Genomic DNA, 27,986 nt, shown 5'->3' with positions numbered 1-27,986 from the left:
CATCTTGCTGTTTTTGTTTTAATTCTTTATGCTTTATATAGTTTATCATTCATTATCTTCTGATGTAAAGTAATTACCAATCCAAAAAATGTTATACAGTTTGTGAAAACAACCTGTGCTGCCTTTGTTTTAACAATGACTTATAAATGTGGCTTAAGTTATTCCTAAGTAAGAATAACTTTACTTCTGTAGACCTGTAGAACCTTGTATCATTCCGTATCTTTGCTTTTAGTTTCCCTTTCATTATCCTTTAAAGAGTTTTTTTCAAATACTTTTGCAACTAGATTGTAATTTTTTTATTTAAAGATAATATTTAAACTTAAATACATATTTGTAACTTAAATATTATGTTCCCTTTTTATTTGAAACCATAGAAACTCATAACCAGTGTTTTGATGAGTCTCTATGATGTAGTTTTCAATCTTTGGAAATTTCATTTACTGATTTTTTGCACAGTTTTTTAATTGAGAAAAAATTGTATATATTTATTAAGTACAATATGTTATTTTGAAATATGTATATGTGGTGTAATGGCTAAATTGAGCTAATTGATTTACTTCTACAGAGGCTTACCAATTTTCTGCAGGATTATTCTAGAATCAGTGTTACTTCATTAATACAAATGTGAGGAGAGGGTCAGTGGGTGAAATTCTTGGAGAACTAGATTAAAAATCTTGATCTGTGAGCAACTAGCGTGATGTCAAGGAAATAGGATATAGCTTAAAAAGGATAATTCAGTGTAAACTTTATACAAATATAAAATAGTTACTGATTGTGGATATAGCAGCATAAAATTGATACAGTAAACTGAATTTTATTGTAGTAAAGTGAATTTTCCAATGACTCTTGCAGGGGAATCATTTTTCCTCAAGAGGAACTCTCCACATTCTCTCGTGTCTTCTAGTCTTGTTGAGTGCAGTTTTCTATAAATGTCAGTTGGGTCAATTAGTCGATAGTGTTCAAATCTTCTGTATCTTTATTGACTTCTTTCTACTTTCTCTTATCTTTTCTTGAGAAAGGACTGTTGAAATATCCCAAGTATAATTGTAGATATGTCTGTTTCTCCTTTCATTTTTATCAGTTTTTTTCTTGGATTTTTTGAAGCTCTCTTATTATTTGCAAACACATTTGGGACTTTTACAGCCTTTGATATATTGATCCCTTTTTCAGTATAATTTTTTTTTTTTTTTTTGAGGCAGAGTCTCACTCTGTCGCCGGGGCTGGAGTGCAGTGGCCGGATCTCAGCTCACTGCAAGCTCCGCCTCCCGGGTTTACGCCATTCTCCTGCCTCAGCCTCCCGAGTAGCTGGGACTACAGGCGCCCGCCACCTCGCCCGGCTAGTTTTTTGTATTTTTTAGTAGAGACGGGGTTTCACCGTGTTAGCCAGGATGGTCTCGATCTCCTGACCTCGTGATCCACCCGTCTCGGCCTCCCAAAGTGCTGGGATTACAGGCTTGAGCCACCGCGCCCGGCCTGGTATAATTTTTCAAGATCTTGTTCTGAAGCTTACAGATGCTCCTTGGCTTACAATGGGGTTATGTCCTGATAAACCCATGGCAAGTTGAAAATATTAAGTTGAAGGTGTATTCTGATTTATGATATTTTCAATCTGCTGTGAGTTTATCCCATTGTAAGTTGAGGAGCTCCCTGAACGTGTATCCCTTTTGCACCATTGTAAAGTCGAAAACTTGTATGTCAAATCATCTTTTTTTTTTTTTTTTTTTTTGAGACGGAGTCTCGCTCTGTCGCCCGGGCTGGAGTGCAGTGGCCGGATCTCAGCTCACTGCAAGCTCCGCCTCCTGGGTTTACGCCATTCTCCTGCCTCAGCCTCCGCAGTAGCTGGGACTACAGGCGCCCGCCACCTCGCCCGGCTAGATTTTTGTATTTTCTTAGTAGAGACGGGGTTTCACCATGTTAGCCAGGATGGTCTCGATCTCCTGACCTTGTGATCCGCCCATCTCGGCCTCCCAAAGTGCTGGGATTACAGGCTTGAGCCACCGCGCCCGGCCTAAATCATCTTAAGTGAGGGACTAATAAACTTGGTGTTAATCATTCTTTTCATAAGAAATTAGTATTTGCATTGTGGTATCTTTTCACATGCTTTACTTATGACCTCTCTGTTTTCCTATGTAAAGTAGGATTTTTGTAGCTTGTGTGCATTAATAGTTGGGTATGCTTTTTAGATTCACTCTGTCAACTTCTGCTTTTTAATTGTTTAGACCATTTCTATTTAATACTGTTATCCATATAGAAAACATGTGTTTAAATAGATTGTTTGGCTGTTTTCTATTTGTCCCTTCTGTCTTAGGTCCTTTTCTGCCTTCTTTTGAATTATGTTATATAATTCCATAGTACCTCCACTGCTGGTTAATTATACTCTTTACAGTGTTTTTTTTTTTTTTTTTTTTTTCCGTCAATTCCTCCAATGCAGGGGTCAGGGGTCAGCAATCTATATCCATAGTCCAAATCTGGCCCACCACCTGTTGTCAATAGAGTTTTATTGGAACCCAAGGTGCTCAATCCTTTGTATCTTGTCTGTGGCTGCTTTCATTTAGCAGCAGCAGAGTTGTGTAGCTGTGACAGAGACCATATGGCCCACCAAGCCTAAAATACTACTGTTTGGCCTTTTGCAGAAAATGTTTGCAAATCCCTGCTCTAGTTTATATAATATGCATCTTATCAGAGTATCTTCAAACAATATCATACGACTTTATAATGTAATATATACCTTAGAACAGTATATTTCTGTTTTCTTCCTGTCATTTTTATATTTTATTTCTACATGCAGTCAATTCTTGTTATTCATAGTAGTTATATTCTGTAAAGTCACTGAGAACACCGAATTAGCTAATAGTGAACCATTGCTCCTAGTAGGACCTAGTGGAAGCTTTGTTCCTAGTGGGAGGATAGGTTCCTGCAAGCCTCTGGTCACAACATTTTCGTCAACCAGTAAATACATAACCTTGTTTTATGGGTTTCTGTTTGAAGACACTTCATTTAATATATATAGTTGATTCATTAACATTGTACTCACAGCTAACAGTGGTATTACTCATACCTGAATGAAACTTACTGTCCCTGTAAGGGACATCATAAACTTTTTGCACTTGAGAACACTAGACAGTGCTTCAGCACTGTGCTTGGGAGCTGTTTTAAACAGAAGACTCACTAACAAAAGATGAAAAAAATGCAGAAAACATGGCACTAAATAGACTGTGAAAAGGACTCTTATTTACACTATAAGAGCTGAAACAAGAAGGCAGAGCTAAAACAAGACTTTCACTTGAAGTATGTAGTATGATAGAAAAGCTGTATTTGCCTCTGAGCTGTGCCATGACAACATCTGAAATAATACATTGTTTTAAATTTTTTTCACTCCCAGACTACTGAACCAAGCTCCTTGTCAAATATTTCCATGATTCAGTAATTTTTGTTGAAATACAAAGTTGGTTATAATCAAACAAACAAACTCATAACATACATTTTGACAAATGCAGGTTTTATTTCTGTGTTTGTGTCTATTTTTTCCCAACAAAATCTTAATCCAGTCTGCTTTGAACAGTCCACAAGATTTTCTGATTATCATTGAGTATTTTCTGGTTAGCTTTTTAAAAAATTATAGGCAAAAGGTTCAAAGCTTGTTTTGTCATATTTATGAAAAAAAACCAAACAAACCTAGTTTTAAAAAATCTTTTACCATAGGCCACATGTTACAAGGATCAGGATGTTTATAAACTCCATGCATGTGGTTGCAAGGTTATATGCATTTTAAATATGGACTTGATTTGTAACAGTGATTTTCAACCCAGGCTGCACTAGAGAGTAACTAGGAGGTTAAACTGGTCCTTCCTAGACCAATTAAATCAGGTCCTTTGGGAGTGGAGCGTCTGTTTAAGAGTTCTATCTGTGATTCTAATGAGAGCCACAGTCTAGAACCTCTAGTCTAATGGAAATTTAATAAGCCTAAGGACCAGATAAGTAACAATCTCAAGATAAATTTTTTTCAAATATTGAAATAGTATGTTTTGTCCTATGAGTGCCATCTCATTTTCCATATACTGAAAATATACTTTAAAAAAAATCTTAAAATTTCAGAGAGGTCTGCAGCTGATTATAGACTAATGCGATAATTGCAAATTCTAGATAGATTTTCATTCTCCCTGGTGGCAGTTTGCAGAGAGCTAAATAGTGTTATACATTTTCCTACACCTAGGTGCCATTATCTGTATGGCTTTGCTTCAGTTGAACAAATATTTATGGTGCACTACTCCTCAGTCACAGTGCTAGATAACTGTGGAAGCTCCCAAGATGAAACACAAATTCCCTGCCCCTGTGATTTATGCTCTAGAAAAGATGATGAGCAAATGTCAAATTGCCCTAATACAGGGTAGATGTAAGTCCTGAAATAAAGGTACAATATGATAAAATGACTCAGGCAGGAGAACTATCACCTTGTTGGAACTATGAAAGCATGTTTTCAATCCTACTTTTTGCTTGCCATCACCAACTGTAGTACGTCACCTGGAGAAATAAGCTTTTGCTGGTACAATTCCTTGCTACTACTTTCTGATAGCTTGTAGAAGGATAAAGCAAGATACCTTTAACATCCTCACTAGTCTGTGAGACAGCAGATACTAGTCTCTTTATGCACATACAGAGTCTGCTTTCTTTTGCATGGTCAAATGAAAAGAGTTTTGTGATTCTGCTTCCTAGTGGTGCTCTAAATTTTATTTGTGTTAGAACTAGTTATTCAAGAAATTCGTGATAATCTCTGCCCTCTTCACTCTGCAGCACTTAACTGGGCAGACATTCATAGTTGTCAGCAATGAACAGGTGACAGAAATATGTGATTGCTTATGTAAGGTATTATTGCAAGATTACTTAAAAAATAATGCTGATGAGTCTCTGATCTGTGGTCCAGATTCCTTTCCTAAGCTTCAGACATGCCATGTTCTATCTTTTAACTAGCCTTGAACACCCTTTCATTGCCACATTCTCTGCTTAGTCCTCCAGCAATTTTTTTTCTGTATAGATGTTGGCATCCTATCCAACACATTGTATTTTAACATTCATAATGCTCATTGTAATTGTCCCTTTTCTTGACTGTATCCACTATAAAACTACGCTTTATGATGCCAGATATCATGGCCACAGTAGGTGCTCAACGAATATTCTTTGGTTGAATAAATAAAGGAAGGAATTGATATGAAGCAGTATAGTGTTATAGTTAAAACCACGAGTTTTGGGATTAAACCAGAGTTCATTTCTACCACTTATTAGTTGTGTAATCTTGATTCCTTATCTGAAAAATGAGGTTAAAAATAGCACTCATCTCTCACCATTGTGTATGTATATTAAATAATGTTTCTAAAATGCTTAGCCCAATACTTAGCAAATAGTAATCACACAGTATTTGCTAACTTATCAATATTATTATGTATTAATCTGATCTTAGTGGTTTCCAAACTCAAAACAAAAGAAAACTTGAACGATTACACTTTGAGGTCCCTCTCTCTTGAAAATTTATTAGAATTAGCCAGTGGTGATCTAGAAATGACTGAAAACTGTTATCAACTAAGTTTATGTTAATTTTTGGATTTGTGCTTTATAGAATATACAGATAGGTCAGAACCTGTTTTCTACTCTGTAGAAGACAGCTGATTCCTTCCTTGATCTGAATGGGTACTCACAGTTTTCTATTAGCTTTACTAATTCTCCTTTTATTGGTACAGAAAACTAGAGGTTAATGGTGTATCAATTATGCAGTTTATTTTATCTTCTGTTCTTGGGCTGCATGTGAAAACCTGTGATTTCTATATTAGAATATTTTGGTATAATCCTCAGGGCATAATGTGCTGCCTTTTTTTTTTTTTTTTTTTTTTTTTGAGTTGGAGTCTCGCTCTGTTGCCAGGCTGGAATGCAGTGGCGTGATCTCGGCTCTCACTGCAACCTCCAACTCCCTGGTTCAAGGGGTTCTCCTGCTTCAGCCTCCTGAGTAGCTGGGATTACAGGCATGCACCAACACGCCCAGCTAATTTTTGTATTTTTAGTAGAGACAGGGTTTCACCATGTTGGCCAGGATGGTCTCGATCTCCTGACCTCATGATCCGCCAGCCTTGGCCTCCCAAAGTGCTGGGATTACAGGTATGCACCACGACACTTGGCCAATACGCTTCTTTTAATTAATGGTGATTGCATATGTGACTTAAGAATCTTACAATTTTGAGGTCAGCTGATTTAACTAGTCAGTTAATTACCATTGTTGAGCAGTGAGTAAGCAAGCATGCTTTTCTGTATTTCTGTGCCCTTAGGCTGTTATTTGAGATATTCCTGCATTGTATACACATGCCCAAGAATTAAACTGCTGGAAAGAGCCTATAGAGTCAACTCTAAAGGGATAGGAACAGTTAAATGAAATTGTATAAGATCTTTTGATATCACAAGAGGTACAGGAAAACTAACCAAGAGTACATAAATATCTCCATTGGGAAAAAATGATTTAAAATATTTAGCAATAATTATCTTAAGAAAGAGGTAAGTCCAAATATAAATAAAATTTAAATTTTTGGAAATTTTTTTAAAGACCTTGTAAAATGAATGTGTCTTATTATGTTCCTGAAAAAGGAAGACTGATAGTGTGTGATTTTTATTTCTGCAATTAAATTTCTTTCCATTAAAGATTTTTATTGGTATGCTTTTTACTCTGACAATGTTACAGTTTATTTGTAGGAGAAATAGTCAAGAGCAATTAATTTAAAAATCTGAAAAATAAGAAAGAGGAGAAAAATAAACCTACAATAACTGAAGTTATATACTATCTGAACAGAAGTAGATAAGCACAAGGTACTTTTAGGTATGCCAAAAGAGTCGTGAGAAATTAAAAGGAATCATTTTTCAAAAAAAAAAAAAAAAAAAAACGGAGCTTAGAAAACTAGTTTTAAGCAGTTGAAGGAACATTAACATAGCCCGTCACTTAATACCTGACACCAGCTGGGCGCAGTGGCTCGTGCCTGTGATCCTAGCACTTTGGGAGGCTGAGGCGGGTGGATCACCTGAGGTCAGGAGTTCGAGACCAGCTGGCCAACATGGCAAAAGCCTGTCTCTACTGAAAATACAAAAATTAGCCAGGTGTGGTGGGAGGTGCCTATAATCCCAGCTACTTGGGAGGCTGAGGCAGGAGAATCTCTTGAACTCCGGGTGGGGAGGGAGAAGGTGGGCGTGGGTGGTGGCCAAGGTTGCAGTGAGCTGAGATTGCACCACTTCACTCCAGCCTGGGGGAAAGAGCAGAACTCCGTCTCAAAAGAAAAATATGACACCAAGGTAAATTTCAGTGATTAAAGGTGAAATGTGGAAACTCAAAAGAAAATTTGTATATAATGGAATTGACTATCAAACCTCTGGACAGCAGGCAGCTCACTTTCAGATCAATGAAAGAAAACACGAAAAGATCAGTTTAGAGATTTTATTAAAAATTATAATGCATACATATGTGAAAGTAAAAGCAACAAAATTGAGAAAATGTTACCGCAAGTATTATATAGGTTAATGTCTTCTTTCTACATAGAGCTCATGTATTGGTAAGAAAAACTGTGGTCTCAACACTTGGTCAAATGATATGAGAGTATGTTTTACAAAAAGATTAAATTAATAAACAAGTATGCAGGAAGATGTTAAAAACAGTTTTAAAATATAGTTTAGGTATTGTGTTAAGTTGGGGAAAAATGAAATTGGCATTCCCAGTGTAGGCGAGAGTATGGTAAAATTTCATGGAAATAGAGAACAATCAATGATTCAAGGCTTATAATTTAAAAACTAGATTAAATGTTAACAAGAATATCACAAAACATATACACTGAGGTTTTTGTCCCAAGAAAATATCTCTGTCAGATCATTTATAGTTGAGCTTTGCTTAAAATTTGGATATGACCAAAAGCGTTCCCTCTTCGAATTTCATCCAATTTCATTATACATGCCAAGGGTGGAATAGGGTGGAGTTTCTTTTATTGTTGTCGTTGTTGTTAGCATAGCCAAAACTTAGCTTCCTTTTTTCACAGCTTTGAAACCCTTACAACATTTATGATACATTGATTGATGCTGTCTTATTCATCTTTTATCCTCAGAGATGTCTTACATTTAGTAGACATTTGGTAAAGAACACGTACCTGCTCTTCTAAAAACATACTGGAAATACAGTTTTAGTGATGAGATGATTTATAGTTATTAGAGCTGAAAAGAGAGAGAAATGAGCAGATAAGCATCAGTATTCTTTCCCATCTTGTTTCATGTATCCAGTGCCTTAGTCGTGCCCAAGCTGATCCCACTAGCTTAGATTGTCAGATAATTAGTTTGTAGAGCTTGTTTTTCCTGGGATTGTGCAAAAGGCCAGGGGTTATTCTAGAATGCCCTGAAATTTTTGAAGTTATTTATTTCCTGAGGACACCAATGAACTTTTTCCTTATTCCACATAAGAATGTGGATTAGGACTTTGGACTGTTCTACTGGCAAATGTTATAGTCTCAGTATTTGATTTTAATATATAAGATCAAGTTAAATGGTTTTCAACTGACGAGATTTTGACCCCCCAGGAACATCTGGCAATGTCTGGAGACGTTTTTGGATGTCACAACTGGAGCAGGGGGGCTTCCAGCATCTAGTGTATAGAAGGCAAGGAAGTTGCTATGATGCACATCGAGAGCCCCATACAACAAAGCATTATCTGGCCCCAAATGTTAATAATGCTGAGGTTGAAAACCCCTAAGTTAAACTGATGGAGTAATAGCATTTCTGAAGTTTGGAGAAATCTACAATGTCTCTGTCTTTTAGTACTATTGTAGAGGCTTAGTAAAATAGGGAATATGACTATCTCCTGGATTAAAATCTTACAAATGTGAATTGCAGCTTGAGGTCTTAAACAGGATTTCTAATTTTGCCTGGGCATTTTTGTTTTTGTTTTTTGAGACAGGATCTTGCTCTGTCACCCAGGCTGGGGTGCAATGGCATGATCACAGCTCACTGCAGCATTGACCTGGGCTCAATTGATCTTCCCACCTCACCCTCCCTAAGTAGCTGGACCACAGACTCCGGCCACCACAGTTGGCTAATTTTTTTATTTTTTGTAGAGATGGGGTTTCACCATGTTGCCCAGGCTGGTCTTGAACTCTCGGACTCAAGCGATCCCTCCACCTTGGCTTCCCAGAGTGCTGGGATTACATGTGTGAGCCACCACACCCAACCCATTTTTGTTTAACAGTGCATAGTTTTTATTGTGAGTATGGATATAGTTAATGTGAATTTTTAACCTATATATATATAAAGTTCCTATATGTTCATATTGTTTTGTAAAGCAAAATTAACAACAAACAGGATCTCTGCCTTCTAGAGGTTTATAAGCTTAAGGGAATGTGTTTTTACTGATTAAACCCGAAGAACTAATGGGACTGGGAATCAGGAGAATGCAGAAGGCAGACAAATCTGAGTAGCAGGTAGAACTGGAATTGAGCCAAACAGAAATTTCCTGATCAGATCACAGCTGGGAGGCCACTTACCATGATTACAAGGGAGAACATTGATACTGAGGGAGTAGGCCAGAAGCCTTGCCCATCTTACAGTGATTGTTCATGCTTGGATTTTCAACCTTGAAATTACATTAACTCTGTTACTGGTGTAATATGTTTAAAAAAAAAAAAATCCAAGGAAGAGATAACAAGAGTATATTATGCCATAGCAGAGTTTTGGAATCAAGGAGAGACACCTGGGTTGTAGTTGCTATTCTGCTACTGATGATAGGCCCTTTTCAAGTTACTTCTGACCCTCAGTTTTCTCAGGTGTGAAACTAGTGTCATAAAGTCCACCTCCATAGAAGAAGAATGGTGGTTAAATGTAAAGCCCCAGTAGTGTCTGGCACATACTTAGTGCTCAAAAGTAATTAATATTCATGATTTCAAAATCTGTTTAGATACAGAAAAATCACTGGTTTTGTAGTGGTCTTGAAGTCCCAAAGCCTCCCATTAGGTAGCCTGTCAACATGCCTACATTGCTTTGCTCTTGCCTTTCATTTTAGCATTTAACATATTTTTTTTAAAAAAACTATAAAAAATAAAGCGTTTATCTCATTAAAGGGCGTGGATTACTTGTTTTAAGAGTTTTGAGGAAATTAAGAGTCTGTAGCAAGTGCTTTGCACAATTTCTGATGCATATTGACTGCACTCAATAGTGCTTCTCTACCTTGCTTTCGTATTGCTAAGAAGCTTGGAAGATACCACTATCATGCTCCTGCTACTGTGTTAATTTGTTGAATGAACATAGTAGATATAATTGGAGTGAGAAAGGAATTGGCAGACAGCAATTCATTTTAAGTTATAATGCTGTTTACAGAAATTGGAATTATTCTTACAAAAGCAGGTTGTCTGCTTTTAGCTGATTTAAAACATTTGGTTTTAGTTTTGACGATTTACATGACACTAGACCTGAACGTTGTTTGCTTATGTAGACTAATTTAGGAGTTACTTTGGTCTGTTCTTTAACTGCATTGTCTCTGTAGATACGGATTGGGTATAATTTTCAGGTTATGCCAAAGTAGACTGAAAGCCCCAGCTGTATCTTTTGTTGTCAAAAAAACCCAGTTGTCGTTCTGTGTGTGTTTTTTTTTCTATCCATTCTTTCTACTATAGCTGTGTTGCAGTTGTATTCTACCCCTACTCTTTATTCTACCCCTACTTTTTTTGTCTGGGCAAAATCAATGTCAGGCTGCCATTACTAATCTGAAGGCTCAAACTGGAAGAAGAAAAATTTTTTAAATTCCACTATTCATCATGAGACCTTGGCTAGAATAGAAGGTCCTAGATCTTTAATTCGGAAAGTTTGAATTAAAGATAATCAGAACTAACAACAAAACAAGAAAAAATGAAAATGAAAAAAGATTGCTTTGGTTGGTATCAGAAAGGCAGGTGTTAAATGAAGCAACTCGTCTGGTATTTTTTTTTTCTTTTTTTTTTTTTTTTTTGAGACGGAGTTTTGCTCTTTCACCCAGGCTGGAGTGCAGTGGTGCAATTTCAGCTCTCTGTAACCTCCACCTCCCAGGTTCAAGTGATTCTCCTGCCCCAACCTCCCAAGTAGCTGGGATTACAGGCACCCGCCACCACACCTGGCTAATTTTTGTATCTTTATTAGAGACGGGGTTTCAGCATGTTGGCCAGGCTGGTCTCAAACTCCTGTCCTCAGGTGATCCACCTGCTGCAGCCTCCCAAAGTGCTGGGATTACAGGCGTGAGCCACTATGCCTGGCCTCTTATGATATTTCATATCCAAAAAATTCTGGGTTGAGGTTAATGATGAAAGTTAATAAATTCAAGTCCATGTTGAGTAAGTTTCTGATTGACTCATCTGTAGTCCTTACGTCTGTATTTAGAAACAGAATCATTGAGCTGCTTCTCTCCAATTAAATATTTTCCTAAAATTGATGTTAATATTAGATTTGTTTCTGTGTAATTTATTAGTGCTAAATTAGTTGCTCAATAGTCAATGCTTTTTTTTTTTTTTCTTCTCCCATAAGTACCTGTTAAGTACAAAGTGCTTGGGGATTCAGGAGGAACCTGAAAAGAGAATATCCTTTTCCTCATGGAGCTTATTTACTATGATTGAGTTTATGTTTAAAAAGACTTGTGAAGATTTATTTGGTATCAAATTTTAAAATGATGTTGCTATTCAGTGTCTCAGATGCATTTGAAGAAACTTGTGATGCTGATTTTTAAAATGATGTTGGTATTCAATGTCTCAAATGCATTCGAAGAAACTTGGGATGCTGATAATCTATATCTTGACCTGAGTGGTGGTTATGTGGGGTGTGTGTATGCTTATAAAGCTATCAAGCTTCTAATTAAGATTAGTGTACTTATTATATATCAAGTACACTTTAAAAGTAAATGTATGTTAAACTTCAATCGTTTCCCATTGCATTTAGAATAAAACCTTCATTCGTCTTTTTAAAAAAGTACATACTGGCTGGGCGCAGCAGCTCATACCTGTAATCTCAGTGAAGTAGGATTTTTCTCGACCTCTTCATCGGACTTGGGACAGATTGTCCTGTTTACTCAGTCGCCACATTCCACCTCCTTTGGGAGGGAACATGTGAGCAAACGAGTGCGGGATCTGGCTAGTCGCATTGAGCGATGGCAGGAGCAGACTTTGTGCGGACCCCACAGCAGCACCCAGGTAGGGGTGCCTGCAAACCCCCCCGGAGGCCCCAGAAGATATAATAGTCTCTTAGCTCTGCCGTCTGTGGACAGCAGTGTGTTACCAGCTCAGTGGGCCCCTTGCCTCATGGTATGGGGTGGCTGCCCTCCGCCAGCAAGGGGAAAGGGCCTATATGACAGCCTTTTTTTTGGGTACCGGCACTTGTTGGGTCTCCAGCGCTTGTCTGGCATCTAAGAACAATGAGGTTCCCCAGACACTTGAAGGATGGTGAAGGCTGTAAGCGATGGGAAATGGCACTCAGCAGAGTAGGACGTGGAAGAGGGGACTGGACAGGCAGGTAATCTTCCCCTGAGGTTCAACGGCTCTTCCCCGTAGTCAGGCCATCTCTCCGAAGTCCAGCTGTCCCACCAATGTCAAGTCACCACTCTCCAGTCAAGCTGCTTCTCTTTATACTCGCTGAGTCTGGGGTCTTTATAGGCACAGGACGGGGGTTGGGCCAGGGGGCAGGCCGTAGGTAGTTTTGGAAAAGGCAACATTCAGTTGGTAAAAAGACATTCAGAAAGAACCAGTTAGGGCCGGGTGCGGTGGCTCAAGCCTGTAATCCCAGCACTTTGGGAGGCCGAGATGGGCGGATCACAAGGTCAGCGGATCGAGACCATCCTGGCTAACACGATGAAACCCCGTCTCTACTAAAAAATACAAAAAACTAGCCGGGCGAGGTGGCGGGCGCCTGTAGTCCCAGCTACTCGGGAGGCTGAGACAGGAGAATGGCGTAAACCCGGGAGGCGGAGCTTGCAGTGAGCTGAGATCCAGCCACTGCACTCCAGCCCGGGCGACAGAGTGAGACTCCATCTCAAAAAAATAAAAAAAATAAAATAAATAAATAAAGAACCGGTCAGGAGAGAGCAGGCAAACAGAGATAGAAGTTCTCACTTTGGGCCACCGGTTTCAGGCTTTTCATCTTGAAGGTGGGGTTTCATCGGGACCCACCCCTATCTGCCTAGTATTTCTCTGCCTTCTGTCTCTTATCAGGACTTTGGGAGGCTTGAGGCAGAATGATTGCTTGAGTCCAGGAGGTGGAGACCAGCCTGGGCAATATGGTAAGACTGTGTCTCTTAAAAAAAAAAAAAATTTTAAAGGGCATAGTGATAAATTATTCATTCAGATAATGTGAAATTCTGAAGCCATTGCTAAAGTGCAAAAATGATGTTTGACCAAGTGAAATAACTTGGAAGCTTCCTACCTTGCCAAAATTTTACTGACATTTTAACGACATGAACTTGAAATGGTTCACCTTAAATTACTTTCAAAATAAGTGTTGCTTAAAATAATTTTGTTTGCAACTGTTGGAAACTTTTACTTAAAAATATTAAGTTAATGCTGTAAAAAGTAACGTCTAAAATGGTTACAGAAAGATAAGATTATTTTTTAAAATTATTGAAGTAATCATTAATGCAAAAGCAAAGAATCTGAAGTGAGCAGAGTGCATGAGGGTGGAAATTTAATAACTGTGATGAAATTCTGTTACATTCCCATATGGGCTGGGAAAATACTTCATTTTGCACTGTCAAGAGGGGTCATTGGCACAGTTTGTAGTAAGCAAATCCAGAAAATCTGGAGGGATGGGGGAGCAGTTGGAAAGAGGCCAAATTCAAGGCCTATTTTGCTTCTACCATGCTGTTTCTTTAGCTGTTTCTTTAATTTCCTCTTTCTTTTTATCAAGGATGAGGTAGGCTAGGTAAGGAATTATGGACTTGTCTAGTTTTCAAAAGGTTGCCAACTACTTCTACATTTCCCAGCCTCTCTATTCTCTTGACTCTTTTATTCCGTAAAGCAGGATTTCTCAACTTCAGCACTATTGACATTTTGGGTGGGCTAATTCTTGTGGAGGCTGCCCTGTGTGTTCTACAGTGCTCTACCCACTGAATGCTAGTAGCTCAAGTTGTGAAAACCAAAAATGTCTCAGGACATTGTCATATAGCTTCTGGGGGCAAAATCATCCCAGCTGAGGATCATTGCCCTAGAGGACTAAACTAAATAATAGCCAGTGACAATTACTGACAATTACTTAAACATGTCATCACCTCTGCTGCTTTTCCAAACTTCTTCCCTCTCAGGAGAATAGAATGTTTAGAAGGGATACATACAACGGCATTTTATTGGGCAAGAATTGTATTTTGAAGAATATAGAGATAACATCATTAGTATAGGTTTCTGCCCCCACCCCTTTTGACTCTATTAGTGATATAGCAGAGTCACAAATATAATTAAGGGCCAGGAAAGGTGACTTATGCCTGTAATCTCAGCACTTTGGGAGGCTGAGGCTAAAGGATTGCTTGAGCCCAGGAGTTTGAGGTTGCAGTGAGCCGTGATCAAGCCACTACATTGTGGGCGACAGAGGGAGACCCCCACTCAAAAAATGTAATCAAGAATTGGTTTTAATTAGTTTGCCAAAATATTTTCTCCTTTTCAAATTATACAACTGAAAGAAAAAAAAATGCTCTTCTCCTTTGTTCTTTGTTCTCCTGAAGTCTGATTTAGAACAAGAAGCTATTATCTTAAAAGTTCTCTTAGGTTTCACTGATGTCAAATCATTTTGAGAAATTCAACATACATACTTTGGAATATAAAGTATTTTTGTTTATGGTTTTTGATATGTTGTTCAGGACTTATTAAGGTCTCCACATAATGAAAATCATTCTGAGGAATAATTGGATTTAGAGTTTTAAAGATGATCAATCCATTAAAAATAAGCAAAGATAAGAATTCCTAATTTACAGAAAAGGAAATACAGATTCACTTAAGCATAGGAAAATGTTCAACTTCTTGTAATAAAAGAAATACAAGTTAAAACTACAAAAATATGCCAGGCGCGGTGGCTCAAGCCTGTAATCCTAGCACTTTGGGAGGCCGAGACGGGCGGATCACGAGGTCAGGAGATCGAGACCATCCTGGCTAACACGGTGAAACCCCGTCTCTACTAAAAATACAAAAAACTAGCCAGGCGAGGTGGCAGGCGCCTGTAGTCCCAGCTACTCGGGAGGCTGAGACAGGAGAATGGCGTAAACCTGGGAGGCGGAGCTTGCAGTGAGCTGAGATCTGGCCACTGCACTCCAGTCTGGGCGACAGAGCAAGACTCCGTCTCAAAAAAAAAAAAAAAAAAAAAAAATACCATTTTTCATCTAAAGTCAACAAGTTTGATAATACACTATAAAAACATGGCAAAACAAGTACATACTCAATATATTACTCGCAGAAGTATAAATTGGTTTGACCTCCATAAAGAGCAATTTGGCAGTATCTACAAATTTCAAATATGTGCTTTCTTTGAGCCAGCAAATCTCCTAGAAAGTTATCTCATATTCAAACTCAAAAAGTGGGAAAAGATATGTACATAGGATTACTCATTGGGTATTGCGCATACTCACTAGAGTTTGTAATAACTAAGGTGTATTTAGCTTATCAGGAGTTCTAATCTCTTTTATTTCTGTTTTTCTGGATAAATAATAGTTGTGCCTATTTATGAGGTACATGTGATATTTTGATACAAGCATACAATGCATAATGATCAAATGAGGGTAATTGGGATATCTATCACCTTAAATATTTATTTCTTTGTGTTAGGAACATTCCAGTTCTACTCTTCTAGTTATTTTGAAATATACAATAAATTGTTGTTAACTATAGTCTCCCTATCATGCTACCAAACACTAGATCTTATTTTTTCTATCTAATTGTAGTTTTATAATCATTAACCAACCCCTTTATTCGCCCCAGCCACTGCTCTTCAGAGCCTCTGGTAGTCTTCATTCTGTTCTCTGTCTCCACGAGGTCAATTTTTTTTTTAATTTTTCACATACGAGTGAGAACATGCAACACTTGTCTTTCTGTGCCTGGCTTATTTCACCAACCGAAATGTTGTTCCTCACTTCTGTCCATGTTGTTGCAAATTATAGGATTTCATTATTTTCATGACTGAATAATATTCCACCGTGTATGTGTATCACGTTTTCTGTATCCATTTATCCATTGATGGACACTTAGGCTGATTCCCTATTGTGGCTATTGTGATTTTTGCTACAGTAACCATGGGAGTGCAGGTATCTTTCTGATATTTTTATTTCTTTTCTTTTGGGTAGATACCTACCAGCGAGATTGCTGGATCCTATGGTAGTTTTATTTTTAGCAACCTCCATACTGTTTTTCATAGTGACTGTACTAATTTACATTTCCACCAATAGTGTATGAGTATTCCCCTTTTTTTGCATCCTCACTAATATCTTTAATTTTTTGTCTTTTTCATAAAAGCCATTTTGAGATGAGATGATATCTCATTGTGGTTTTGATTTGCATTTCTCTGATGATTAGTGAATGTTGAGTATTTTTTCATATACCAATTTGGCATTTGTGTGTCTTCTTTTGAGAAATGTATTATTTAGATCTTTTGCTTATTTTTTAATTGGATTTTCTTTTGTTGTTGTTGTTGAGTCATTTGAGCTCCTCATATATTCTGGTTATTAACCACTTGTCAGTTGAATAGTTTGCAAATACTTTCTCCCATTGTGTAGGTTGTCGCTTCACTTGTTAATTATTTTCTTGCAGAAGCTTTGTGTGTGTGTGTGTGTGTGTGTGTGTGTGTGTGTGTGTGTGTTTTAGTAGAGATGGGGTTTCACCATGTTGACCAGGCTGGTCTTGAACTCCTGAGCTCAGGCAATCCACCGCCTCGGCCTCCCAGAGTGCTAGGATTACCAGTGAGCCACTGTGCCCAACTTTTTAGCTTGATGTGATCACCGTTGTCCATTTTTGTTTTGCCTAGCTGTGCTTTTCAGGTCTTACTCAAGGAATCTTTGCCCAGACTAATGTCCTGGAGTGTTTACCCATTGTTTTCTTCTAGAATATAAGGATGGTTCAGCATACACAAATCATTAAACATGATATGTCACATCAACAGAATGAAGACCAAAACCCATATGGTCATCCCAATAGATGCCAAAAAAAAATTCAGTAAAAATCAACACAATGAAAACTTCGTAATAAAAACTGTCAACAAACTGGGTATAGAAGGAACATACATCAAGACAGTGAGGGCCATATATGACAAACATGCAGCTGGTATACTGAATGCAGAAAAACTGAAAGCCTTTCCTCTAAGATCTGAAACAAGACAAGGATGCCCACTTTCACAACTTTGATTCAGCATAATACTGGAATTCTTAACTAGAGCAATTAGACAAGAGAAAGAAATAGACGGTATCCAAATTGGAAAGGAAGACGTCAAATTATCTTTTTTTGCAGATGATATGATCTTATATTTAGAAAAACCTAAAGACTCTGCCAAAAAACCATTAGAACTGATAAATGAATTAAGTAAAGATGTAGGATACAAAATCAACATACAGAAATCAGTAGCATTTCTGTATGCCAACAGTGAACAATCTGAAATAGAAACCATGAAAATTATCCCATTTACCATAGCTATAAATAAAATACCTAGGAATAAGCTTAACCAAAGAAGTGAAAGATCTCTACAATGAAAAGTGTAAAACATTGATGAAAAAAATTGAAAAGGACACTAAGTTCTTTGTATATATATATTAACATATTATGATAATTTTATGAAGTAGGCACTATTTTACAGATGGAAAAACTGAGGTTAAGGAACTTGGTTAAGATTATATACTTAGATGGATGGTTATTTTAACAAAGGCAGTTTGGCATTAGTTTTATTGCTTACCCCATAACCCATTAGTAGGGACTGGTAAAAGAAAACTATACGTCTGTTAAAAAAAAAAAAAAAAAAGAATAAGAATTTTTTAATGGAATGATGTCTAAAATATATTGCTAAGTGAAAAAAAAGCAAGCTGCAGAACAGTGTTTATAGCATGCTGCCATTTGTGTAAAATGAAGGAAAGGTATATTCATGTTTATTTGATATGTAAAATATTTTCGGAAGGATTCTGAGAAAACTGGCAGTACTGCTGACTACGGGACAGTTAATGAGGCAGCTAGGGCGTAGGTGTGCCTTCTACTCTTTTTTGCCTTTTGAAGTTTGAATAATTGCCTATTCAAAAATAAATAAAGTTGTATTTTAAAAGAGTATATATTGTATCTGAAAGTATAAAGTAAATATCCATGAGTCTCTATTGATATATATGTAAATGATTGGATGAACAAATAAGTGGGGGAAAATAGATAAATCTTCCATTTAGAAGAATTTCAAATAATTTGTGTAGATACTACACCTTCAAGGAAAGGAAACAGACAAACCTTTCCACTTCTTAAGTGCTCTGCTCATAGTAACTTACTTCCAAAGAGTATGTATAGAAAAGGGTGGGGGGAAAGTAGCTTTGCATTGGAGAATCCTGACAAACACTGCCTCAACCAACATCAGCAGTGATGTCATGTTGATAGTAGGTGCCCTTGGTAGAATGCAGTGAGAATGGCACTTTACCTCTGTGGTCTGCCTCCCCAAAACCCATCACCCCAGTAATAATGAGAAGAACATCAGACAAATTCCAGTAGAGAGGCATCCGACAATATACCTGACCAGTACTTCTCAAAACAGCCAGAATTGTCAAAATCCAGCAAAGTCTGAGAAACTAACACAGCCCAAAAGGGGCCTATGGGGACATAACAGTTAAAGGTGATATGGTATGGATGGGATTCTTAAACAGAAAAAGGATATTAGGTAAAAACTAAGGAAATCTGAATAAAGTATGAGCCTTAGTTAATGATAATGTATGGCTATTGGGTTATTAATTGTAATAAATATAACATGTAACTAATGTAAAATGTTAATAATAGGGGAAACTGGGTATGGGGTAGTATACAGGAACTCTGTACTATTGTCTACATTTTCTATAAATTTTAAACTATTTTTAAAAGTAGATTTTTTAAAGAGTGTATATAATATATACATTGAATAATATTTTTAAAGTAAATTTAACATTCAGGTGTTCACCGCCTATTCCCCGGGAGCTTAACCATAAACCTGAAGTGATAGCCTAAGCATCCTTTGTTTTAAGCTCCACAGGTGGTTCTGACGTGTGGCCAGAAATAAGACATTGTTTAGAGATCCACTCCTGCTTGAAAACCTATTTTCTGAATTTTTCAAAATCAGGAACAGTAAATTCTTGTATATTCAATTCATTAACAGTTTGGTTTTTGTTTGTTCTGTATAATTCTTCATAATGAATGTGTGTGCATGGTGTATTTCTTTTTAGGTGTATATCTTTAATATACACATGTCTCAAGACTTCTCATGTTTTTATTTTGGACTCTTACATAATTTCTAAATACCCTGCCAAACATACCTATAAATCATAGTCACGAATAGCAGAAATCTTTTTCACAGGCTGGTTATTATAATCTGTCTGTTGTATACATGAGTATAGTATGAAAACATGTTGAAATGACTTTATTCTTTATCGTTACCAACAGCTTTCTAGCCTCTAATATACATATGTCTATTTTAAATATTTTGTAATATCTCACTGTAATTTCTTTATATGCTTTTAAGTCTCTTAATACCAACTTCAGGTTGATACTATTTTTCATTAGGCCATGTGTTTATTAAGAAGGTTATATTTATTTTTTCCAATCATATATTAATTATTTTAATGTTGTTTTCCTTCTCCTGGTGTGTTTATTAGGTCTTCAGTTACCGTTATTCAGGACTTCTGGTTTAGTCAAAACAGTATTGATGAGCCATATGATTTATCGCAGATAGTTTCTGGAGAGAAATTCCCTTGTCTTTTTCCATTTACTTGCTATAGTTTCTGGAGAGAAATGTCCTTGTCTCTTTCCATTTACTTGCTATATAATTCAGACTGATACTTTTCTGACTGATAGTGTCACCCTTTCTTCAGCATCTTGCTCTCTGGTCTCTTCCTGTTCCTGTTCCTCTACACAATGCTGTCAGCATTATCTTTTTAAATCACAGATTTAATCATGTTCCTGCCTTGCTCTGAAACCCTATGTCTCTTCTCCCTCTTAGGTATACCTTAGTAATATAAACCACTGGTGTTTATGGATCACAGTGCTGAGACTTTTACAGCCATCAAGTAATTTAATTTTGATAAGAACCTTATAAAGCCAGCCTATAACTCCTATTATCCTCCATTTTATAAACAAGTAACTGATTTAGAGAAGTTAAGCAACCTTTCTAAGCACCTTAGAAAAGGTGCTATAGGTGCTATAGTTAGTAGGTGGCAGAGTTTGGACATAGTAACAGGTTTCTCTGTTAGTGTAGCGCCAGGGGGTTCCCTGTGCTTTTCTGCCCTCTTTATACCCAACTTTCCCCCATCTCATTCTTTAGTCTCAAGGCTCCACTTACCTTCTTCCGTTTACTTTGTAACTTCTCATTGATGACACTTACACTTTCAACCTATGGAAACTCTGCTTCTCTTTTTTTGTTCTGCTCAAATATCATACTGAATCCCTCTACTCCACCTTCCCAGTTAACATTTTTTATTCCTCCTCCTTCTATAATTTTTTTATTTTAATTTTGTTATTTGCCTTATACTATATATATTTGTGTTTGTTTCTGTCTTCCCACTAGATTGTAAGTTCCTGGAAGATAAGGACTGTTCTGTCTTTACAAACCGTGGGGCCAGTATCTTGCACTTACCAGACATGCAATAAGTCTGCCTTTTTGAAATCAGTTTTATTTATACAAATAGTAGAGTGAGTTAGTTTGTTTGTGATGGAGTCTCATTCTGTCACCCAGGCTGGAGTGCAGTTGTGCAGTCTTGGCTCACAGCAACCTCCCATCTCCCAGATTCAAGTGATTCTCTTGCCTCAGCCTCCCAAGTAGCTGGGACTACAGACATGCACCACCACACCTGGCTAATTTTTGTATTTTTATTAGAGACAGGGTTTCACCATGTTGTCCAGGCTGGTCTCGAACTCCTGACCTCAGATGATCTGCCTGCCTTGGCCTTCCAAAGTGCCGGGATTACAGGCGTGAGCCACCGCATCTGGCCTTAGAGTTTTAATGGGATGGAATGTGGAGTCCTTTGTCCTTACAAATTGTTGTAACTAAGTTATGAAGATATTTTATTCTCCAACTTAATAATTTGATAAAATTTAGTAAAATTTTAATTTTAAAATTAAAATGAAAATTTAATTTTTTGGATTTGTATTTTCACTTGTATTTTTTAATTGAGAATTCTTACACTGTTAGATATATGTTAAAGCATACTATGAGGTTTTACAAATACTATTGGTGACTCAAAAGGAGAATTAGTATTACAAAAATTCTAAATATTTCTGTACTTTTCCACAATTTACCCTGGTTAAAAAAACTATAAACTTGTAACTTTCTAATTAATCATTGTTTTTAATTTTTTTCTAATTTAACTTTAAAAAAAAGATTTGAGAGGCCAGTTGTGGTGGCTCATGCCTCTAATCCCAGCACTTTGGGAGGCTGAGGTGGGGGAATCACTTGAGTCTAGAAGTTCAACACCAGCCTGGGCAACACAGGGAGATCCCTGTCTCTACAAAACATAAAAAATTAGCTGGCAGTGGTGGCATGCATCTGTGGTCCCAGCTACTTGGGAGGCTGAGGTGGGAGGATCACTTGAGCCTCAGAGTTTGAGGCTGCAGTGATGAACTGTGATCACATCACTGTACTCATCCTGAGCAACAGAACAAGACCCTGTCTCAAAAAAAAGTTTTGAGAACTCTTCAGAAGTATATACAGGAGTTTTCTAATGAGAAAATTAAGGCCAGAAAATGAGATGAAGCTAGGTTAGTGTTTGCACCTAAAACACATTCCGTAAGATCCAAGACTGATGGTAAAATTGGGCTACAAATTTGGCTGTGCTTTTTCTGTTGGGCAAAGTAAACAGGAAAACATGTTAACTTACATGAGCAAATTGTTCATGTTATAAAATCAACCAGATTAAGTTATTTTATGGGTGGGTCTTCACAGAGAAGGGCTACAATATGAAATAGGTAAACGATATCTTCAGCAACATCTCTGTGACAAATGCATTTAGTTTAGTGAGACTGATTCATATCAGACCATTTGATGCAGGCAGGTGACATGGTGTCATTTATTAAAGGATATTTTATGAGGAACCCAAATAAGTCAGTGAGCATTTATAATTCTGAGATCTACTGAAGAATTTTGAAATATCTAGAGCAGCATGTCTCAAGGCACTGGAAAGACTGCTTATCTTTCAGGCTAAGAATACAGTAGCAGTAGGTTTAAGATTATATTCTCCATCACTAACTGAATATAGAAATCCTGTATTTGTAAGAGACAAGTATTTTAAAATCATGAATGATTATTTATTTGTAAATTTACTTTTCTATTTTTCTTGAACTTTAATATTAACCAGGATGCTCGAGTATGTGGATTACCATTTAGGTATCAATAGAGTGGTTAGCAAATGGTGTTAGGTTAAAACACTATGTTTTAAATTCTTTGATAAAATTGAAACATTTACTTGTAAAAATAGAAAGCTGTGGTTATACTGATATAGGACTACTATCCCTCAGTTTCCAGAGTGTGGATTCTTTGGCATGTATGACAAAATTCTTCTCTTTCGCCATGACATGAACTCAGAAAATATTTTGCAGCTGATTACCTCAGCAGATGAAATACATGAAGGAGACCTAGTAGAAGTGGTTCTTTCAGGTAAGTAAGTGGCTTTTTAAATGTTACTGCCTTTTCCCCCCAAAGAGCCTAATTTTCTGTACTAAATGCTGCAATTCAATTATATTTGGTCTTTGTACTATTGTTACTTAATTTCTTTCATCTCTAATAATGGTCACCATGTGATCTTTCCTTTCAGGAATGTTATATCACCATTAAGAAAGAAAAATAGGCCGGGCACGGTGGCTCACGCCTGTAATCCCAGCACTTTGGGAGGCCGAGACGGGCAGATCACGAGGTCAGGAGATTGAGACCATCCTGGCTAACACTGTGAAACCCCGTCTCTACTAAAAAATGCAAAAAATTAGCCGGGCGTGGTGGCAGGCGCCTGTAGTCCCAGCTGCTCGGGAGACTGAGGCAGGAGAATGGCGTGAACCCGGGAGGTGGAGCTTGCAGTGAGCCAAGATGGCGCCGCCGCACTCCAGCCTGGGGACAGAGCGAGACTCCGTCTCAAAAAAAAAAAAAGAAAGAAAAATAGCTGGCAACCGTGGCTCACACCTGTAAGCCCAGCACTTTGGGAGGCTGAGGCAGGAGGATTGCTTATCTCAGGAGTTTGAGACCAGCCTGAGCAGCATACCTCATCTCTACTAAAAATTAAAAAAAAAAAAAAAAAAAAAAAAAGCTAGGCGTGGTCACATGCAACTGTAGCCTTAGCTACTTGGGAGGATAAGGTGGGAGGATTGTCTGATCCTGGGTGATTGAGGCTACGGTGGGCCATGGTCACACCACTGCACTTCCTCCTGGACAACAGAGGGAGACTTGTCTCTTTAAAAAAAAAAAAAAAAAAAAAAAAAAGAAAGGCCGGGCGCGGTGGCTCACGCCTGTAATCCCAGCACTTTCGGAGGCCGAGGCAGGCGGATCACGAGGTCAGGAGATCGAGACCATCCTGGCTAACACGGTGAAACCCCCTCTCTACTAAAAATACAAAAAAAAATTGGCCAGGCGTGGTGGTGGGCGCCTAGTCCCAGCTACTTGGGAGGCTGAGGCAGGAGAATGGTGTGAACCTGGGAGGCGTAGCTTGCAGCGAGCTGAGATCGCGCCACTGCACTCCAGCCTGGGCAACAGAGCAAGACTCTGTCTCAAAAAAAAGAAAAAAAAAGGGAAAAAATCAGGATAGGAAAATAAACTGAATTACTTGAACGTTACTAAGCTAAGGAAGTTATTTGGTCTGAAAGAAATACACTCTTCTCTGAGTCAAATAAATAAAACAGTTACACTGAAATTCTGTTTTTCCCCTTCCCCCACCCCCATTTCTGTAAAGAGCATAAAAGAAGAAAATTGGGGTTTAGAAAAGAGAGTCAGGAAAAAAGAAGTGATGAAGATATGGAAGAGGAAATTACAATTGCTAGTTATTTCTGTGGCTTTAAAATAAAAAATGCTCTTTCCCTTTTTGTCCCACTGGGCTTTTTTCTACCTTTCTCTTTTTCTACCTCACCCATTCTTGCCATACATTGTTTTTTAATTCCCACTGTTTGCCATCTCATCCAGCAGCAATGTGGGCAAGATAATAAGGAGTGAAAAGGAAGAAAGAATGCCATAATAATGCACATAGTAGGTCTGCAGTACTTTTTGTTTGGCAAGGAGGAGAACTGATGGAAGAAAGGAAGCAAGCTGGCCAGCTATGTGTCGGAACCCTGCTACCAAGTTCCCTTTTCTCAAATTCACCTTTGAGCCTTTTCTTGAGATCCTCTCTCTCCTTATTAGTCCCCACTCCTCTCCTCTTACATTTCTGATTCTGTCATTCATCTCACTCCCTGCTACACTGACCATTCATCTTCTATACAGCAACCCCAAACCATCTCTGTATTTCCCAATCCTTGCCTTCCCCTTCACTCCTGACGAGTTTTGCTCCCTGTCTCACCTGGAAGTCCTGCTCACATCTCTTCCTTCTCTACTCTGGACCCCATCAGACTACAGGGTATCCACTAATGACTTGCAGGTTGAGGTGAGAGGAAGTTCCTTGGGTCTACTGTCCAGTGTTCACTAAGGGGAAAGGAGTTTCTTTCTCTTATCCACTAGGACTGTGGAGAACAGACAGACAAGTATATCCTGGGATCTTAAGTTAGGATTCAGTATCTTTTTCCACAGAAACGTTTCTGTAAATAGAAGTTAAGTTCCATACTACTTTTTACTTTAGTGTTCTATATCCCACTGTGTAAGTTAAGCAGTTTTTAATTGGCTAAAGTAGACCTAACATCTATTTGTAATATTGTCATTATGAGAAAATGCTGTTGGAGTTCCAAATTAACTAACCTACTACCTGCTTCTGGAGCTCAAATGATTAGCAGCAAATGGACTTCCTAAACTAGAGTTTGAAATCAAAATATTAAATGCTGAAAATAATTTACTTTTATGGTCCAGTGAAACTTTCAGAGAAAAAATGATTCTGTGTACTTTGACATAAATGAATATGTGAGCATTCTTAATCTCATCGCAGTTACAAATATAAGGTGTATTTTAATGCTTTTCTTTTTTAAAGCTTTAGCCACAGTAGAAGACTTCCAGATTCGTCCACATACTCTCTATGTACATTCTTACAAAGCTCCTACTTTCTGTGATTACTGTGGTGAGATGCTCTGGGGATTGGTACGTCAGGGACTGAAATGTGAAGGTAGGTGTTCTAAAATTTTTGTGGTCATTTGAAATAAGATTCCACATTTGCATTTTTTATTAGTGAAAAGATGATGAGCTGTTGACTAGGGTGGTAACAAGGATTTAGATTGGAGAGATCAGGACTCATTCTGTCTCTGCCACCTACTCCTTCATATTCTTGGGCAAATTACTAAACCTCTTAAGATTAATTTCTCTGTAAAATACATTCTGCCCTACTGGTTTTGTGAAGAGTAAATGGTTAAATTGGGTAATAGGGTTAAATATTTAGTACAGTGTAATGGCTCCATAAATATTCATGTTGTTTTTTGTTTTTAAAAAGTTTTCTTGGCCAGGCACGGTGGCTCACGCCTGTAATCCTAGCACTTTGGGATGCCGAGGCGGGTGGATCACCTGAAGTCAGAAGTTTGAGACCAGCCTGGCCAACATGGCGAAACCCCGTCTTTACTAAAGATACAAAAAATTAGCCAGGCAGGGTGGCCTACGCCTGTAATCCCAGCTACTCGGGAGGCTGGGGCAGGAGAATCGCTTGAACCTGGGAGGCGGAGGTTGCAGTGAGCCGAGATTGCACCATTGCACTCCAGCCTGGGTGAAAGAGCGAAACTCCGTCTCAAAAAAAAAAAAAGTTGTCTCCTACATTCAGCTAAATTGTCAAATTTGTTCTGAATTAGAATTGCTAGCAGTAGGACACAGGTGCACATTTCTGATGAAGAAACAGTCTTCTAAGGTGGAGGGTCAATAAACTTTTTCTGTAGAGGGACAGGGAGTAAATGTTTTAGACTTTTTTGGCCATATGGTCTCTGTCATGATTTAACTCTGCTATTACGTTATGAAACCAGTCATAGACAATATGTAAACAAATAGATATGGCTGTGTTCCAATAAAACTTTATTTAGGAACATCAAAATTTGAGTTTCATAAAATTTTCATGTCACAGGAGGAATTTGGTACAGAGGCCATAGTTTGCTAACCAGTGCTTTAAGCCAGTGGTTCTCAAACCGTATTGTGCATCCTAAAACACACTTTGCTGGGTCTCATCCCCATAGTTTCTAACTCAGTAGATCTGGGGTGGAGCCTTGTAATTTACATTTTTAGCAAATTTCCAGGTGGTTGCCTTAGGGACCACACTTCAAGAACCACTGCTGTAGCTGACTTACCCTTTTTACACATTTCCTTTTCTTCTTGAATTCATTAGCTTCCACTTAGCCTGCCGTCAGGGTTCTTAATTAGGGTAGGTATGGCTCACAGAAAATACGTTAAATAAAAGAAGCAGTGGTTTTTATGTATCACACTTAAATAGTAAAGTTTTTTTTTTAATCTTATATTTTGCCTTGTAAAATATGTTTAGGCTGTGGATTAAATTACCATAAACGATGTGCCTTCAAGATTCCAAATAACTGTAGTGGGGTAAGAAAGAGACGTCTGTCAAATGTATCTTTACCGGGACCCGGCCTCTCAGTTCCAAGACCCCTACAGCCTGAATATGTAGCCCTTCCCAGTGAAGAGGTACGTATTCTAAGGTAATAGACGTTTTACTAGTTATTCTATGTTTCTACAGGGTGTATGACGTCACTCTAGAACATAATTTATATGCTAAAGAATGGTAATATTGCTGCACTTAAGAAACATAAAATGTAGTAATGGAGATATGACTTACAAGTAGTAATGAATTCCTTTTTGTACACTTTGGGATGTTATTATGGCTTGTACCACTGCTTTAGCCTTCTAGCCAGTATCCTGGCTCCTGGTCTCCATACTTCATCTTTATTTTTTTAATTTTTTTTTTAATTTTTGTTTTTTTGAGATGGAGTCTTGCTCTGTCGCCCAGGCTGGAGTGCAGTGACACGGTCTCTGCTCACTGCAACCTCCACCTCACGGGTTCAAGCGATTCTCCTACCTCAGCCTCCCGAGTAGCTGGGATTACAGATGCGTGCCACCACACCCAGCTAATTTTTTATTTTTAGTAGAGAGAGGGTTTCACCATGTTGGCCAGGCTGGTCTTGAACTCCTGACCTTGTGATCAGCCCGCCTCAGCCTCTCAAAGTTCTGGAATTACAGGCATGAGCCACTGCTATCTGCAGATCTGTATACAGATGAGACAGTTGAGACAGAGCAGTTAAGGGACTTGTGTGAAGTCAGAGAGCAAATTAGTAAGATAGTGGAATTAAACCCAGATCTCATTATTAATAAGTCAGTGATTTTTTTCCTAATACAGTGTACCTCTCAAGGGCAAAGGCAGTAGATCCAGGAAAAAAGAAATAACTCCCTTGTACATTTGATAGTATTTGAAATGACTTCTATCTGTAGGTTGTAATCTTACTGATTTAGTTGTTTCTATAACTTCTCTGATCTTCCGTAAATTAATGGCAAAATCAAGGCCTTGTCTTGGTACTATGGTCATTATATTTTGCTAAGTTGAGACACCAGAGTAAAAACTTTTGAAATCTTTTCACAAAAATTCCATCTTCTCCTATTATTTACCCCTAGTGTGAGATTTTTAAATGATAAAAAGAGTGCTGTGG

At 37.9% G+C, this 27,986-nt stretch overlaps 1 protein-coding gene across 3 annotated transcripts in view; it reads left to right on the top strand.

Annotated features, from left to right (window-relative positions):
• PRKD3 (protein kinase D3) overlaps positions 1-27,986 on the top strand; it is an 80,075-nt gene that overhangs the window by 10,037 nt on the left and 42,052 nt on the right. For all 3 annotated transcript variants that reach the window (XM_030921227.1, XM_030921226.1, XM_010373065.2), the window contains 3 exons: positions 22,698-22,836; positions 25,334-25,465; positions 26,813-26,970. In XM_030921227.1, the coding sequence (XP_030777087.1) occupies positions 22,722-22,836; positions 25,334-25,465; positions 26,813-26,970 (405 nt within the window). In that variant the 5' untranslated portion in view covers positions 22,698-22,721. The remainder of the gene's footprint in view (positions 1-22,697; positions 22,837-25,333; positions 25,466-26,812; positions 26,971-27,986) is intronic.

Source organism: Rhinopithecus roxellana, chromosome 17 (assembly GCF_007565055.1).
Source record: "Rhinopithecus roxellana isolate Shanxi Qingling chromosome 17, ASM756505v1, whole genome shotgun sequence".
Lineage (NCBI taxonomy): Eukaryota > Metazoa > Chordata > Mammalia > Primates > Cercopithecidae > Rhinopithecus > Rhinopithecus roxellana.
Note: the sequence above shows the minus strand (reverse complement) of the source record. Positions and strands in the feature narration are given on the sequence as shown.